At 47.0% G+C, this 14,481-nt stretch overlaps 1 protein-coding gene across 1 annotated transcript in view; it reads right to left on the bottom strand.

Moving 5' to 3' along the window:
* The window catches only part of LOC134336937 (solute carrier family 13 member 2-like), a 37,108-nt gene extending 34,220 nt beyond the window's left edge, over positions 1 to 2,888 (bottom strand). Inside the window, exon 1 of the mRNA XM_063031628.1 lies at positions 2,731 to 2,888. Coding sequence (XP_062887698.1) covers positions 2,731 to 2,832 — 102 coding nt within the window. The 5' untranslated portion in view covers positions 2,833 to 2,888. The remainder of the gene's footprint in view (positions 1 to 2,730) is intronic.
* Positions 2,889 to 14,481: the final 11,593 nt, after the last annotated feature.

Here is a 14,481-nt window from a genome sequence, read left to right on the forward strand (position 1 = left end):
TATTATCTTTAGGAGGATCGGAACAATAAAGTTTAGAATAAAATTCTCTAAAAGTATCATTTAGCTTTGGTCAGTTGTCCTACTACCATTAGCTTTACAAATTTCTTTAATTTGCTATTTAACTATAAAGGTTTCTAATTGTTTAGCCAGTAATTTACCTGTTTTGTCTCCATGAATATAAAATTGACCTTTATCTTTTAGAAGTTGAGTTTCAATTGGATATGTTAAAAGAAGATCATATTTAGTTTTAATTTCAACACGCCTTTTAAATAAAGCAGGTTCTGGAGCCAAGGCATATTTTTGATCTAATTGTTTCAACTGATTAGCTAGTTCAATTCTCTCTTTATTAGCTTTTTTCTTAACATTTGCAGTATAAGAAATAATTTCTCCTCTGACATAAGCCTTAAAGGTATCCCATATCATAAGACTAGAAGTCTCTTCCTGCGTATTCTTTTCAAAGAAAAGAGTAATTTGTCTCTCCAAATTTTTTTTAAAATCCTTATCTGATAGCAAAGTTGGATTAAAATGCCAAAATCTGTTTATTTGAGGGAGACCAGGGAGATTTAAAGATAAAAACACAGGAGCATGATCTGAGACAGCAATCTCTTTATATTCACAGGATCGAACTAGTGGAATCATTTGGCTATCAATAAAAAAAAAATCAATCCTAGAATACATATAATGGACATGGGGAAAAAATGAGTACTTCTTATCTATTGGATGTAAGAAACGCCAGACATCAACAATATCACATTAGAAAAGATTGAATAAACAAGGCTGATTTACTAAGTGTCACTGGTTTAGCAGATGGCCGATCTGAAACTAGGTCTAAGCAACAGTTAAAATCTCCGCCCAAAACCAGTGAGTAAAGACTTAAATCTGGCAAAAGTAGAAAAAAATGCTCAAAGAACCCTGGATCATCTATATTCGGTGCATACAAGTTAGCAAATACTATTAATTTATTATCTAATTTTCCTGATACTATAACAAAATGCCCATTGGTATCAGACACTACTTTATGTTGAACAAAAGAAACTGTATTATCTATAAAAATTGAAACTCCCCTGGACTTATTCTGAAAGGAGGAATGAAATTCAAGTCCTTTCCAACGACCGAAGAGGTGTAAATTATCACATTTACGAAGATGAGTTTCTTGTGTAAAAAATAATTGGGACCGGGAACATTTCAATGATAGGGCAATTGAAGTTATCTCCTCTGGTTCAAGAGCCTGATGGTTGAGGGGTAATGACTGTTCCTGGACCTGGTGGGTGAGTCCTGTGGCTCCTCTACTTTCTTGATGATAGGAGCGAGAAGAGAGCATGGCCTGGATGGTGGAGGTCCCTGATGATGGATGCTGCTTTTCTGTGACAGCACTCCATGTAGATGAGCTCAATGATGGGGAGGACTTTACCCAAGATGGGCAGTGCTGTGTCCACTAGTTTTTGTCTGACCCCAGTAGTATGTGATAGGACAGTATAGAGAGAACTTCACTCTGAGTCTGACCCTAGGAGTGTCTGATAGGACAGTGTAGAGGGAACTTCACTCTGTGTCTGACTCTAGAAGTGTCTGATAGGGCAGTATAGAGAGAGCTTCACTCTGTGTCTGACCCCAGTAGTATGTGATAGGACAGTATAGAGAGAACTTCACTCTGTGTCTGACCCTAGGAGTGTCTGATGGGACAATGTAGAGGGAGTTTCACTCTGTCACGAACTCCAAATATATGCGATAGGATGGAGTGGATGGAGTTTCAGGAGTGTGTGATGGGAGATTCACTCTGTCTCTGACCCTTACAGTTATGACCCAGGGCTCAGTGTATCCCCTTGGGCTCACAGGTTTGTTATCAGTGAGTGCTGTTTTGCAGAACACTGTGAAAGGAATTTACACTTTGTTAACTAAGGAGCCTTCTGCTGATTGCAACGATTTATCAGTCAGACAAAATGCAAAATACCTGGAACCTGTGACCTCAGTTACTTGTCAGTAACAAAAACTTCGCTTTTCTGCCAATAGTAAAATATTTTTCCAGAGTTGATTAACTGAATGGATCAGATCTGATTGTTCAGATTCCAGGACTCCGTGTCACCGGGCCGTAGAGGCGAGGAATGTAGACGTTTCCTTGTACGAAACCTCACTTCTCCCAGTCAACACCGTCCCGTCACACACTCTCACAGTCAGGGTAACATCACCCACACCGTCCCATCACACCCTCTCGGGGACAGACATAGAGTGTAGCTCCCTCCTCACCATCCCATCACACACTCCCGGGGGACAGACACATAGGGAAGTTCCCTCCTCACTGTCCCATCACACACTCCCGGGAACAGACATAGAGTGTAGCTCCCTCCTCACCGTCCCATCACACACTCCCGGGAACAGACACGGAGTGAAACTCCCTCCTCGCCGTCCCATCACACACTCCCGGGGTCAGACACGGAGTGAAACTTCCTCCACACCGTCCCATCACACACTCCGGGGTCAGACACAGAGTCACGCCGACCCTCTGTTTTCCTCAGTCACAATCTGCACTCTCCGATAACAGTAAGTGTAATCGAAGTAGTGACTGGCTTAGGGTCGGAGACAGTAACCGGGTCGCCAAGCCGAATCTGAGCACAACCCTCTCCCAAGGTCCGTGCCCTCTGGCGTGGGAGCGCGGCGCCCGCCCACGCAAGTCTGCCTGAGTTCGGAGCTTCAGTCAGTTCGTCCTGCGGCTCATCGCCGCGTCGGTCTCCTTACCTTGGTGGGAATAACCAAGGGCAGCGGCAGGAACAACAGGAGCGCCAGAACAATGATCAGCTCGTTCTTGAAAGCCCACACCGTTTTCCAGTGAGAGTTCATTCTGGCCTCGAGTGTGAAAGAGAGAGAGAGAGTCGCACTGAGAGTTTGGACTCGCGAACGGCGGGGACTTGTATATAAAAGAAAAGGCAATTAAAGATTAACTCGCCTCTTTGATTGACGGGAGATGTTGTCCCAGTAAGGGTGATGGGGAAAGGAGGGGCGGTGTCTCATACACACACTGGCTTCCGATAAAGAACTGCGGGACTGTTGGGTTCGGACATGGGGTCCCTGCAGCGGCGGTGGCTACGATCCCACGTGTGTGTGTGTGTGTGTGTATTTGTGTCGGGGGCGCGCTGACGGTTCCTGTTCACCAGTTGGAGGTTTCGCTCTTCAAAGCCTGGGTTTGGATTGAAGTTGGGTTTGGGACTGGGGTCGGGATTGGGGTTGGGGTTGGGATTGAGGATGGGATTGTTGAGATTGGGGCTGCGGTTGGGATTGCGATTAGGATTTGGTTGTGGTTGGGGTTAGGGTTGGGACTGGGAATCGGGCTGGGATTCTGGGATTGAGGTTGTGGTTGGGAATGGAGCTAGTGGTGAGGTTGGGAATAGGGGTAGGGTTGGGATTGGGACTGGGGATTAGAGTTGAGATTGGGATTGGGATTGAGGTTGGCATTCGGAATGAGGTTGTGTTTGCAAATGGGGTTAGGGTTGGGAGCTGTGTCGCTGTGAAAGTGATTAATAGGCATGGGAGAGCAGGCAAAGTGATGGTGGGGATGGGGCAGGGGACAGGGACAGGGGTTAAGGGATAAGGGGCAGGGGGCTGTGACCACGGTACAGTAACACAGCCGCAATGAACTTGGTTGAGGTTTTAGGGAAGCCTCCAGCAGAGAAAGTGCTGAGTTCCCTCCAGCAGAAGTTTCACAGAGTCGCTCGACACAGAAACAGGTCCAATGACCCAAGTGTTCACTGCTAACCAAGATACACATCTCAGCTATTCTTTGGCTGGTTTACCTGTCCAGGGTGACAGAAGGCAAGGTTCTGGGGAAAAGTCAGGAGTGTTTCTCCGGTTGCCTACCATATCCCAAAAATGTACAGGATAAGGTTAGTAACTGTGGCCATGCATCTTTGGACTGTGTGGGCCATTGATGCAAACAATAAATGTCATTCTATGTTTCAATGGTTCAATGCACATTCGAGGGGTGATTGATAATTTCGTGGCTTAAGGTAGAAGGAGTCAATTTCAGAAAACCTAGCACATTTATTTTTCAACATAGTCCGCTCCTACATTTACACACTTAGTCCAGCGGTCGTGGAGCATACGGATCTCGGACCTGCAGAAAGTGTCCACAGCAGGGGTGATTGATAAGCTCGTGGCTTAAGGTGGAAGGAGATGAGTTATATGGCTCTCGTTACATGCACTTGGGTTCAATGCTTTGAGTGATTATGCAGAAAGTTTGAAGTTAATAACATCTCTTTCTACCTTAGGCCACGAACTTATCAATGACCCCTGTTGTGGACACTTTCTGCAGGTCCAAGATCCATATGCTCCTTGACCGCTGGACTAAGTGTGTAAATGTAGGAGGGGACTATGTTGAAAAATAAATGTGCTAGGTTTTCTAAAATTGACTCCTTCTACCTTAGGCCATGAACTTATCAATCATTCCTCGTAAAGCAAATCATGAACTTTACTCCGTGCCTTGATTAATGAAGCTTCCTTCATCACCCTGTCTCACTTCACTTCCACCCACAATGCACCATGCACTTGTACTCCAAGATCCCTGTGTTCTACAACACTCTGCAGAACATTCTGTGCTTGTTCTTTAGGCCAGCGTGTGCTGGCTCTGGGCCTGTACCCTCTGCAATTCAGAAGAATGAGGGGTGACCTCATTAGAACATACTGAATGGTGAAAGGCCTTGACAGAGTGGATGTGGAGACGATGTTTTCCAATGGTGAGAGAGTCTAAGGCCAAAGGATCCAAAGGTACATTTAATGTCAGAGAAATTTTATACAATATAACTGCAGAGGACATATTCTCAGAATAGAAGGGGTGTCCTTTCAGAATGGAGGTAACTTCTTTAAGCAGAGAGTGGTGCATCTGTGGAATTCATCACCACAGGTGGCTGTGGAGGCCAAGTCTTTACATATATTTAAGGCAGAAGTTGTTGCACGGAGCGACTGAGGAGAACCCAGGTGCAGGACACAGGCACGGAGATTTGACACAGAGACGGATTTGGACATGACTTGGACTCGGAACTGGACTTGTACTCAGAGCCTGGAACTTGACTTGACTTGGACTCAGAGCCTTGACCTGGACTGAACTCGGAGCCTGGAACTGGAACACGTAGACGACAACACTAAACAAAGATAGATGATTCATATCTTGGCTCAGAGTAGCAGCAAACAGCCGGACCTACTCAGCTGGGAACCAGACGACTAAACCAATCAACAACTGACAATACGAATCTTGACATGGAGTAGCTCATGAAGCAGCAAACGGCCAACAATCACTTAGCTGGAAACGAAGAGACAGAATTCCCAACTTGGAGTAGTGGCAAACCGCTGGACCTATTCAGCTGGAAACGAGACAACAGAAACCAAACAATGATAGTCCATTTGTATCTAGACATGGAGAAGCTCATGAAGACGGTCCCTTGTTCTTGGCAGCTCAGAAGACGGTCCCTTATTCTTGGCGGCTCGGAGTGGTGACAATTGGCCAGCAAATCTCAGCCGAACATGAAAATGACAGAATTTGCATCTTAGCTCGGAGTAGCGGCAAAACAGCCAGCAACTCAGCTGGACATGAAAGCAACTGAATTCACTAAGCAGCCACGGGCACCAAAGCAACTTAGAGTCCACGATTCTCGGCTGCCCCGGAACGAGCACAGCCACGCTGGCTACGGTGACGATCCAGTGGCGAGTAGATGTAAACTGGAGTTTTATGCTGCCAGTTCGAATGAGGATCAGGTGCCCTAATCAAGGAGCCCAGTGGAACACGAGGAAAAGGAAATTAAAGGGAAATGCGTAATCAACAGACTGGACCATCACAGAAGTTGATAGATTCTTGATTAGTCAGGGCATGAAGGGATATGGGGAGATTGGGACTGGGAGGAACAATGGATCAGCTGTGATGAAATGGGGGAGCAGACTCGATGGGCCAAATGGCCTAATTGTGCTCTTCCATCTTATGGTCTGATGACATCACCCATTTCATTATAATCTGCAAACGTACTCACGCCTCATGTACTTTCATCCGAATCATTGATATAGATGACAAATAACAATGGACCCAGCACTGACCCTTGGAGCAAACCATTATAGGAAGAGTGCAAGGTGCGAGGGCAACAGAAAAGGTCCAGAGGGGATTATCAGAGATTGGTTCCTGGGATGAGGGGAACAGCAGTTCCAAAGGCAGAGTAGCGGGGCTGGGACTGTTTGGAGAAGAGATAGCTGAGGGAAAGGGTATAAAATGAGGGTTCTGGACTGAGAGGGAGGTGGGAGATGTTCCTGTTGGTGGAAGAGTTGAGGACTAGAGATGACTCCTGTAGAGTAAAGCAAAAACTGAAAAAAACATTTCATGTGCTGCGTTTGCAGGCAGTTTGTACAATGAGGCTAGGGCAAGTCAATCCGGTGAAGAAAAGTTAGCAAGGCTGTGGAGGAAGGGCCGGATAGCTGGCAACTAACCAAAGGGCCAAGTGGCCTCTTCTGTGCTGTAACTATTCTATGACGTGATTAAACATAATTACGGAGGGACACATTCCAGTGTCTGAGATGTGAGACCAGTTCGACAAATGATACATTCTCAACAGGAGACATGTTATCTGGGGGAAATAAAAATTTTCAGCAGGTTCCCTTTGTGATTCAACGAAACTACCTGCCCAACCCACCCCGAGTTTAGTGTAAACAAATAACTCCACGTGTCAGTGGTTGCAGAGATTTCCTCGGTCACTGAGGAAGACTGATCTCAATATCTCTCTGTATCTGTCTTACCGATTTGTCTCTCTCTCCCCTCTCTCTATTTCTCTCTATCTCTCTCCTTCTTTCTCTCGCCACCTCTCTATCCCTATCACTCTCTCCCTCTCTATATCTCTCACCCACCCTCTCTCTATTCTCTCTCTCTATCTCTCTCTCCCACCTCTCTATTTATCTGTCTATCTCTCTCTCTTTCCCTCTCTGTCACTTCCTCTCTCCCTCTGTCTCCTCTTCTTTCTTTCAGATTTTCAGTATCAACATTATTATCACCATCAAAAAAGATTTGAAACCAAAGGTAGTTGTTAATGAGTATGGGTTGGTTAGGAATGTTTACTAACGGCCCAGAAGAATTTTCTTGCCAATTCTTATGCCCAGACACGAGTGCAGATATCGTGGACATTGACCCCCGAGATCAACAGTTGGCCCAGTGTGCAGCAGGGGCAGAATCTGAGACAGGAACACAGTCAGAATGTTGTGTCACACACTCTCAGAGCAGGGGAAGAGATAGTCACAGGGTGAAACTCCCTGCACACCGTCCCATCACACACTCCCGGGGTCAGACACAGAGTGAAGCTCTCTCCACACCATCCCATCACACACTCCCAGGGTCAGACACATAGTGAAGCTCTCTCCACACCATCCCATTACACACTCCTGGGGTCAGACACAGAGTAAAGCTCCCTCCACACTGTCCCATCACACACTCCCGGGGTCAGACACAGAGTGAATCTCCCTCCACACTGTCCCATCACACACTCCCGGGGTCAGACACAGAGTGAATCTCCCTCCACACTGTCCCATCACACACTCCCGGGGTCAGACACAGAGTGAATCTCCCTCCACACTGTCCCATCACACACTCCCGGGGTCAGACACAGAGTGAAGCTCCCTCCACACAGTCCCATCACACACTCCCGGGGTCAGACACAAAGTGAAACTCCCTCCACACGGTCCCATCACACACTCCCGGGGTCAGACACAGAGTGAAGCTCCCTCCACACCGTCCCATCACACACTCCCGGGGTCAGGACAGCACTGGGATGATTAGAGCTCGTGTGGTCACCTGTTTATTCTCAGTCAGAAAACCTGAATGCATCCAGTCTGGTAACTTTAGCACAGGTAAAGCCTGGTTCAACACTTCTAGGTGAAGATTCTGTACTTGCACCTTCCTTCGATACTTGCCGTGCTTTATGTACGAACACAATAACGTTGTGTATTACCTTGCTGAGATGTAGACATGACGCATTTGGAACCCACCAGCTGTGCACTGTGTTAAGAATTGGAATGGGAGAAGACAGGGAGATATACAAGAGGGAGATAGATCAGCTGGTGGAGTGGCGTTGCAACAAGATCCTTGTGCTCAGTATCATCAAGACCACAGAAATGATTGTGAACTTCAGGAAGGGGAAGTCGAGGGAACACACAACAGTTCTCATCGCGGGATCAGCAGTGGGAAGAGTGAACATGTTCAAGTTCCTGGGTGCAACGTATCAGAGAATCTATCCTGGGCCCAACATATCAATGCAGTGACAAGGAAGGCACAACTGCGGCTATATTTCATTAGGCGTTTGAGGAGATTTTGTATGTTATCAAAGACTAGCGAATTTCTACAGATATACTGTGGAGAGCATCACCATCTGGTATGGAAGGGCAACAGGATAAGAGAAAGCTGCAGAAAGTTGTGAACTCAGTCAGTTCCATCATGGACTCTGGCCTCCCCAAACAGCCCATTGGTTCTGCCAACAGGCGCTGGTACAGTTTCCAAAAGTGATGGATAGCAGCAGAATGCTCCTCCACATTCAGCCGACTGTAACAGAAATAAACTTAGTCGGAGAGACAGGTGTTCAGATTGTCTTAGCGCAGGGGTCCCCAACCTTTTTTGCAACACAGTCCGGTTTATTATCGACAATGTTCTTGCGGACCGGCCGACCTGGGGGTGTGGGTAGGGTTGCCAACGGACAAGAGTAGCAGTCATATACGTTGTGTTTATCCCAAGAAAGACTACAATGACCATGAAGCCTTGCGCGGGCACCAGTGCGCATGCGTGTACATGCCGATTTTTTTTTTCCTCTCCACAAATCGTTTTTGGCGATTCTGTTCGGCGGAGGGGGGGGTGTTAATCATGACCAGAATATAGGACATAAGTGGCTAATACACTCAATTTCGTTTCTAAAAGGGTTTATCTAACGAATTTAATATTAAACACACACAGCGCATATTTTCCTCGCATGAATATAGTAATAAGTCAATTATCAGGGGAGGACAGGGGAGCTTGAAGTAAGTGTTGAAAGAACTTCCATTAGAAGTGATAGAGCAGGTTCGATATTATCATTTAAAGAAAAATTGGATAGATATATGGACAGGAAAGGAATGGATAGTTATGGGCTGAGTGCAGGTCAGTAGGTGAGAGTAGCATTCGGCACGGACTAGAAGGGCAGAGATGGCCTGTTTCCGTGCTGTAATTGTTATATGGTTATATAAGTCACTTATAAGTCAATAGCATCGTAATATTTTAAGTAATGTTTGGATATTAAACACACAGCACATATTTTCCCCGTATGAACATATAAAATCATTGCAACACAGCAATATCGCTGAATCACTGGGAGCCCTGGGCTTGTTTTCCTGCAACAAGACGGTCCTATTGAGGGGTGATGGGAGACAATGATACTCGAACGGGGTTCCTTATGTCCGGTTTATTACGCAATTTAGTTTTCGTTGCATTCATTGCAGAGATGTTGTTGGAAATGGAAGCAACGTTTTCAGTTCTTCCGTGTCTATCTCAGGATATTTAGCCTTGACTTTGATCCGGAATGCCGGCAGAGATGTTATGTCAAACATACTTTTCAGCCCGCCGTCATTTGCAAGCTCGAGGAGTTGATCTCCTTCCCGCGCTGACATGGATGACGCCCGGGTAATGACCTCGTGTGCGTTCAAGCTCAACAGTGGCCGTGACAGGGAATGAGGAAAGGTGCAGCTGACTCCTATCACCAAATCATATCGCTTCCTCGCAGCCTTGGAAGGTTTCCAGGTCACAGGCCTGGGCAAGGTTATATGGAAGACCAGCAGTTGCCCATGCTGCAAGTCTTCCCTCTCCACGCCACCGATGTTGTCCAAGGGAAGGGCACTAGGGCCAATACAGCTTGGCACCAGTGTTGTCACAGAGCAATGTGTGGTTAAGTGCCTTGCTCAAGGACACAACACGCTTCCTCAGCTGAGGCTCGAACTAGCGACCTTCAGATCTTTAGACTGACGCCTTAACCACATGGTCACGTATATATATATATATATATATATATATGCTGCAGTACATCCTGCCTGTTGATGGGGAGTCAAGGAGATTGTGGGATGTATGAGAGGGATCCTTGACAACACTAAGGGCCCTGTGTATGCATCGCTCCAGATAATTATCTTGGATGTGTGGAAGAGAGACCCTGGTGATCCCGTCAGAGGTCCTCACAATTCTTTGTAGTGTCCTGCAGTCAGGTGCCTTGCAATTCCTATTCCAGATGGTGATGCAGCTGGTCAGGACACTGTCAATGATGCTCCTGTAAGGATTGGTTGAAAAGGCTGGGGCTTGAGTGGAGGTGGAGGAGGGAGCCTCAACTCCTCAGGAAGGGGAGATGCTGCTGTGCTTTCTTGACCAAAGTGGTGCAGTTGAGGGACCAGGTGATATCAACCATTCTGTGCAATCCCAGAAACTCGTTGCTCCTAACCCTCTCCTCAGAGGAGCCGTGTATGTGCAGTGAGGAGTGGTCGGCCGACAGTTTCCTAACGTCCACAATCATCTCCTCGGTCTTGTCCACAGTGAGACTCAAGTTGTTGGTCTCACACCATTCTGCAGGCTGCTCTGATGCCTCTCTCTCTGCCCCAGCTCCTGGTCGTTGTTGATGAGGCTAACCACAGTTGGGTCGTCAGTGATCTTGATGATTGGGTTTGAACTGGATCCATTGGTATAGTCACGTGTCAGCAGGGTGAACAGCCATGGGTTGAGCACGCAGCCCTGGGGAGCTGGTGGGTAAATGGTGTTCAGCGTGATAGATCTGGAGATGATTCTGCCAACACTGTGGTCTTTCTGTCAGACGTGCAGGATCCAGTCACATAGAAAGGTGCTGAGACCCAACGAGGACCGTCCACCCACCCGCTTCTGAGGGGTGATTATATTAAATAGTGAGCTGCTCGATGAACAGCGTCCTGGCGCGTGAGGCACCATTTTCCAGGTGGGACAGGGTGGTGTGGAGTGCAGAGGCTCTGGCATCATGGATTTACCAATGTGAGTGAAAAGGGAACTGGAAAGGGTCCAATGTAGCAGGGAGATCAGATTTAATTCAATCCATAACCAGCTGCTGAAAGCACTTTATTGTTGTTGGGGTCAGTGCTACTGGACCGTAGTCACTGAGGCAGGCTGTCGTCCTTTTGGGCACCGGGATGATGGTGGTCACCGTGTTCCAGAGAGATGTTGAAGATGTCTGTTAGAACCTCTGTGATCTGGGCTACACAGACCCTCAGCACCCGACCAGGTATGTTATCGCACCCCACAGTTTTACATGAGTTGACCCTGCTTAGAGTCTTCGTCACATTAGCTGTGACCAGACGGAGTGCCCGCTCCTTGGGGGGAGGGGGTCCTTCCTCACCCGAACATGGTTCTGTGTGTCAAACTGAGCATAAAGGACATTCAGCCTATCAGGAAGAGAGCGTCACAGTCGTTGACGAGCAGGGTGGACTTGTAGTCTGAGAATCGGAGCAGGAGTGCGGCGGGAACCATCTTGATTTTTTCTTCTTCTCATCGGAGTTAAGAGAGGCGGAACTGCGCTGGCGTGTGACATCGGGCAGTGAAGTGCGGAAGATTTAAAAGGAACACAGCCGTATACAGCAGGCAGCAGAGTGAGCCGGGAGCAGAGCGAAGGCTTAAGGGCTTTGGTTCAACGGGCTTAGGCAGAAACGGGCGAGGCAAAGTAGGTTTGGTTTTCAATTTTCCCTGTTATTTGAGGAAAGGGGAAGTATGAGTATGAGGGCAGCTTGTTGTTCTCGGTGCCGGATGTGGGAGGCCCTGGAGTCTCCCAGTCTCCCGGACGTCCACATCTGCGCCAGGTGCACCGAGATGCAGCTCCTAAGGGACCGCGATAGGGAACTGGAGCTGCAGCTCGATGACCTTCGTCTGGTTAGGGAGAGCGAGGAGTTGATAGACAGGATTTACAGGCAGGTGGTCACATCGGGGCCACAGGAAGCAGACAAGTGGGTCACGGTTAGGAGGGGGAAGGGGAAGAGTCAGGTAATAGAGAGTACCCTGGTGGCTGTGCCCCTCGACAATAGGTACTCCTGTTTGAGGGACAGCTTAGCTGGGGGAAGTAACAGTGGCCATGCCTCTGGCACAGAGTCCGGCCCTGTAGCTCAGAAGGGTAGTGAAAGGAAGAGGAGGGCAGTAGTAATAGGGGACTCGATAGTTAGGGGGTCAGATAGGCGATTCTGTGGATGCAGTCCAGAGACCCGGATGGTAGTTTGCCTCCCTGGTGCCAGGGTCCGGGATGTTTCTGATTGCGTCCAAGATATCCTGAAGTGGGAGGGTGAGGAGCCAGCGGTCGTGGTACATATAGGTACCAATAACATAGGTAGGAAAAGGGAATTATGAGTTTTAAGTTCAAATGAGATTTTTAAAAAATTCAGGATACAGTTGTAAGGAATCTCACAGAATGTAAACATTCTTCAGGACCCAGGACCCATCTCCGATGCCTCTTTTCAATGTTTGGGACCTTCGTGCTGAGCTGAAACAGCAAGCAATCTGGCAATTAAATTCCCTGATCTCTTCCCATCTATTTATAACTCAAACAATCGACATCATCCACTTTATGATGAGGAAGTTGATCGGTGTGCTAGTTAATGATTTTTTTACGAGTTATTGGCTACCGAAGTTTGCCAAGCACTTTGCACTGGTGAGCGCAAAGCTGGCACAAGTCCACGGATGTGACAAATGATGCCTGGGAACACTCCACATACTTCACTAAAACATTAAAGGCTAGAAAATTCTTCAACGCTCCCAAAATCACAATCAGGGTTAGAATGAGGCTTATTAACACTGACATGGGTCATGAAATTGGTTGTTTTGTAGCAGCAATACCTTGCGAATCATAAAAACTGCTATAATTACAATAAGAATATATTGAACAAAGTTGAAAACCAGAACAAAACAGTGAGGTAGTGTTCATTGTCCATTCAGAAATCTGAAGGCGGAGGGGAAGAAGCTGTTCCTAAAATGTTGAGTGCGTGTCTTCAGGCTCCTGGACTTCCTCCCTGATGGTGGTAATCATAAGAGGGCACGTCGTGGACAGTGAGGGTCCTTAATGATGGATGCCACCTTCTTCACTCATCAGCTTTTGAAGATGTCCTCGATGCTGGGGAGGCTGGTGCCCATGATGGAGCTGACTGAGGTTACAACTTTCTGCAGCTTTTCCCAATCCAGTGCAGTGATACCTCCATATCAAATGATGAAACTCAGGGCCCTTAGCTTTGTCCAACGACTTCTGACCCCTACCATAAGGCAAGGAGTACTACAGCATTAAGTCAAGGACTGTTAGGATGGGAAACAGCTTCTTCCCCCAGGCCATGAGGCTACTGAACTCCCTGACACCACCCGGGCCTCATCAGATATGAAGTACCAGCATTGTTATACCGTTTCCTTTTTAACTTTTGTCGTAAATGAACCTTTTGTTATTTCCAGTAACATTACTTTATGTGTCGTGTGTGTTATATATACCTTGTTGTACACATTGGCCCAGAGGAATGTTGTTTCGTTTGGTGGTATACATGTGTACAGTTGTGTGTGAGTTATATGCACTGGGGGTGTGTGTGTGTGTGTGTGTGTGTGCACCTTGGTCCAGAAGAACATTTGGCAGTATAGATTTGTACAATTGTGTGTGAGTTATACGTACTGTGTTGGCCCAGAGGAACATTGTTTTGTTTGGTGGTAAACTGTACATGTGTATGGTTGTGTGTAAGTTACATGTACTGTGTTGGTCCGGAGGAATGTTGTCTTGTATATGTGTGTACAGTTCAATGACAAAACCTGAACCTGAACTTGAATTTGATGTAACCAGTCAACATGCTCTTCAAAGTCCATTTGTTCGTTATGTGCTGTGTCGTATGACGTGGGCGATCACGGTCTTTGCATGACCATGATTGTTCTTGACAGATTTTTCTACAGAAGTGGTTTTTACAAGACGGGTGACCTCAGTCATTGTTAATACTCTTCAAAGGTTGTATGAAAAGCGTCAGTGGTTACTTAACCAGGATTTGTGATATGCACCAACTGCACATAAAACCATCCACCATATGCTCTCCTGGTTTCAGGTGATCCTGATTCTGGGCTAAGTAGGTGATACACCTTGCCCATGGGTGACCTGCAGGCAAGTGAAAATAACAAGTGCCTTACACCTCCTTTGAGAGACATATCTCCACCTCCCCACCCAAAGTACATCTGTAATAATTTGCTAGAGTCTTTGGTTTAGGGAGGGAGGGTGAGATTTTGAGGTGCGGAGTGGGAGCCTGTGGAGGTTGGAGAGCACAGGGTGGTGAGACTCAGATGGAGCCTGGACATTGAGATCAGAGCTGAGTGAGCTGATGTTTTTTTAGAGACAAGAAGATAGGAGCCTGTCAAGAGACCATGGAACAAAGGTCTGACCACAGAAATTATGCTGACTAGTGCTGTAGAGAGGATGATTGTTCTTGATGGGAAGAGTCTTTGGA

This window comes from Mobula hypostoma, chromosome 23, assembly GCF_963921235.1.
Source record: "Mobula hypostoma chromosome 23, sMobHyp1.1, whole genome shotgun sequence".
In the NCBI taxonomy this organism is placed as follows: Eukaryota; Metazoa; Chordata; class Chondrichthyes; order Myliobatiformes; family Myliobatidae; genus Mobula; species Mobula hypostoma.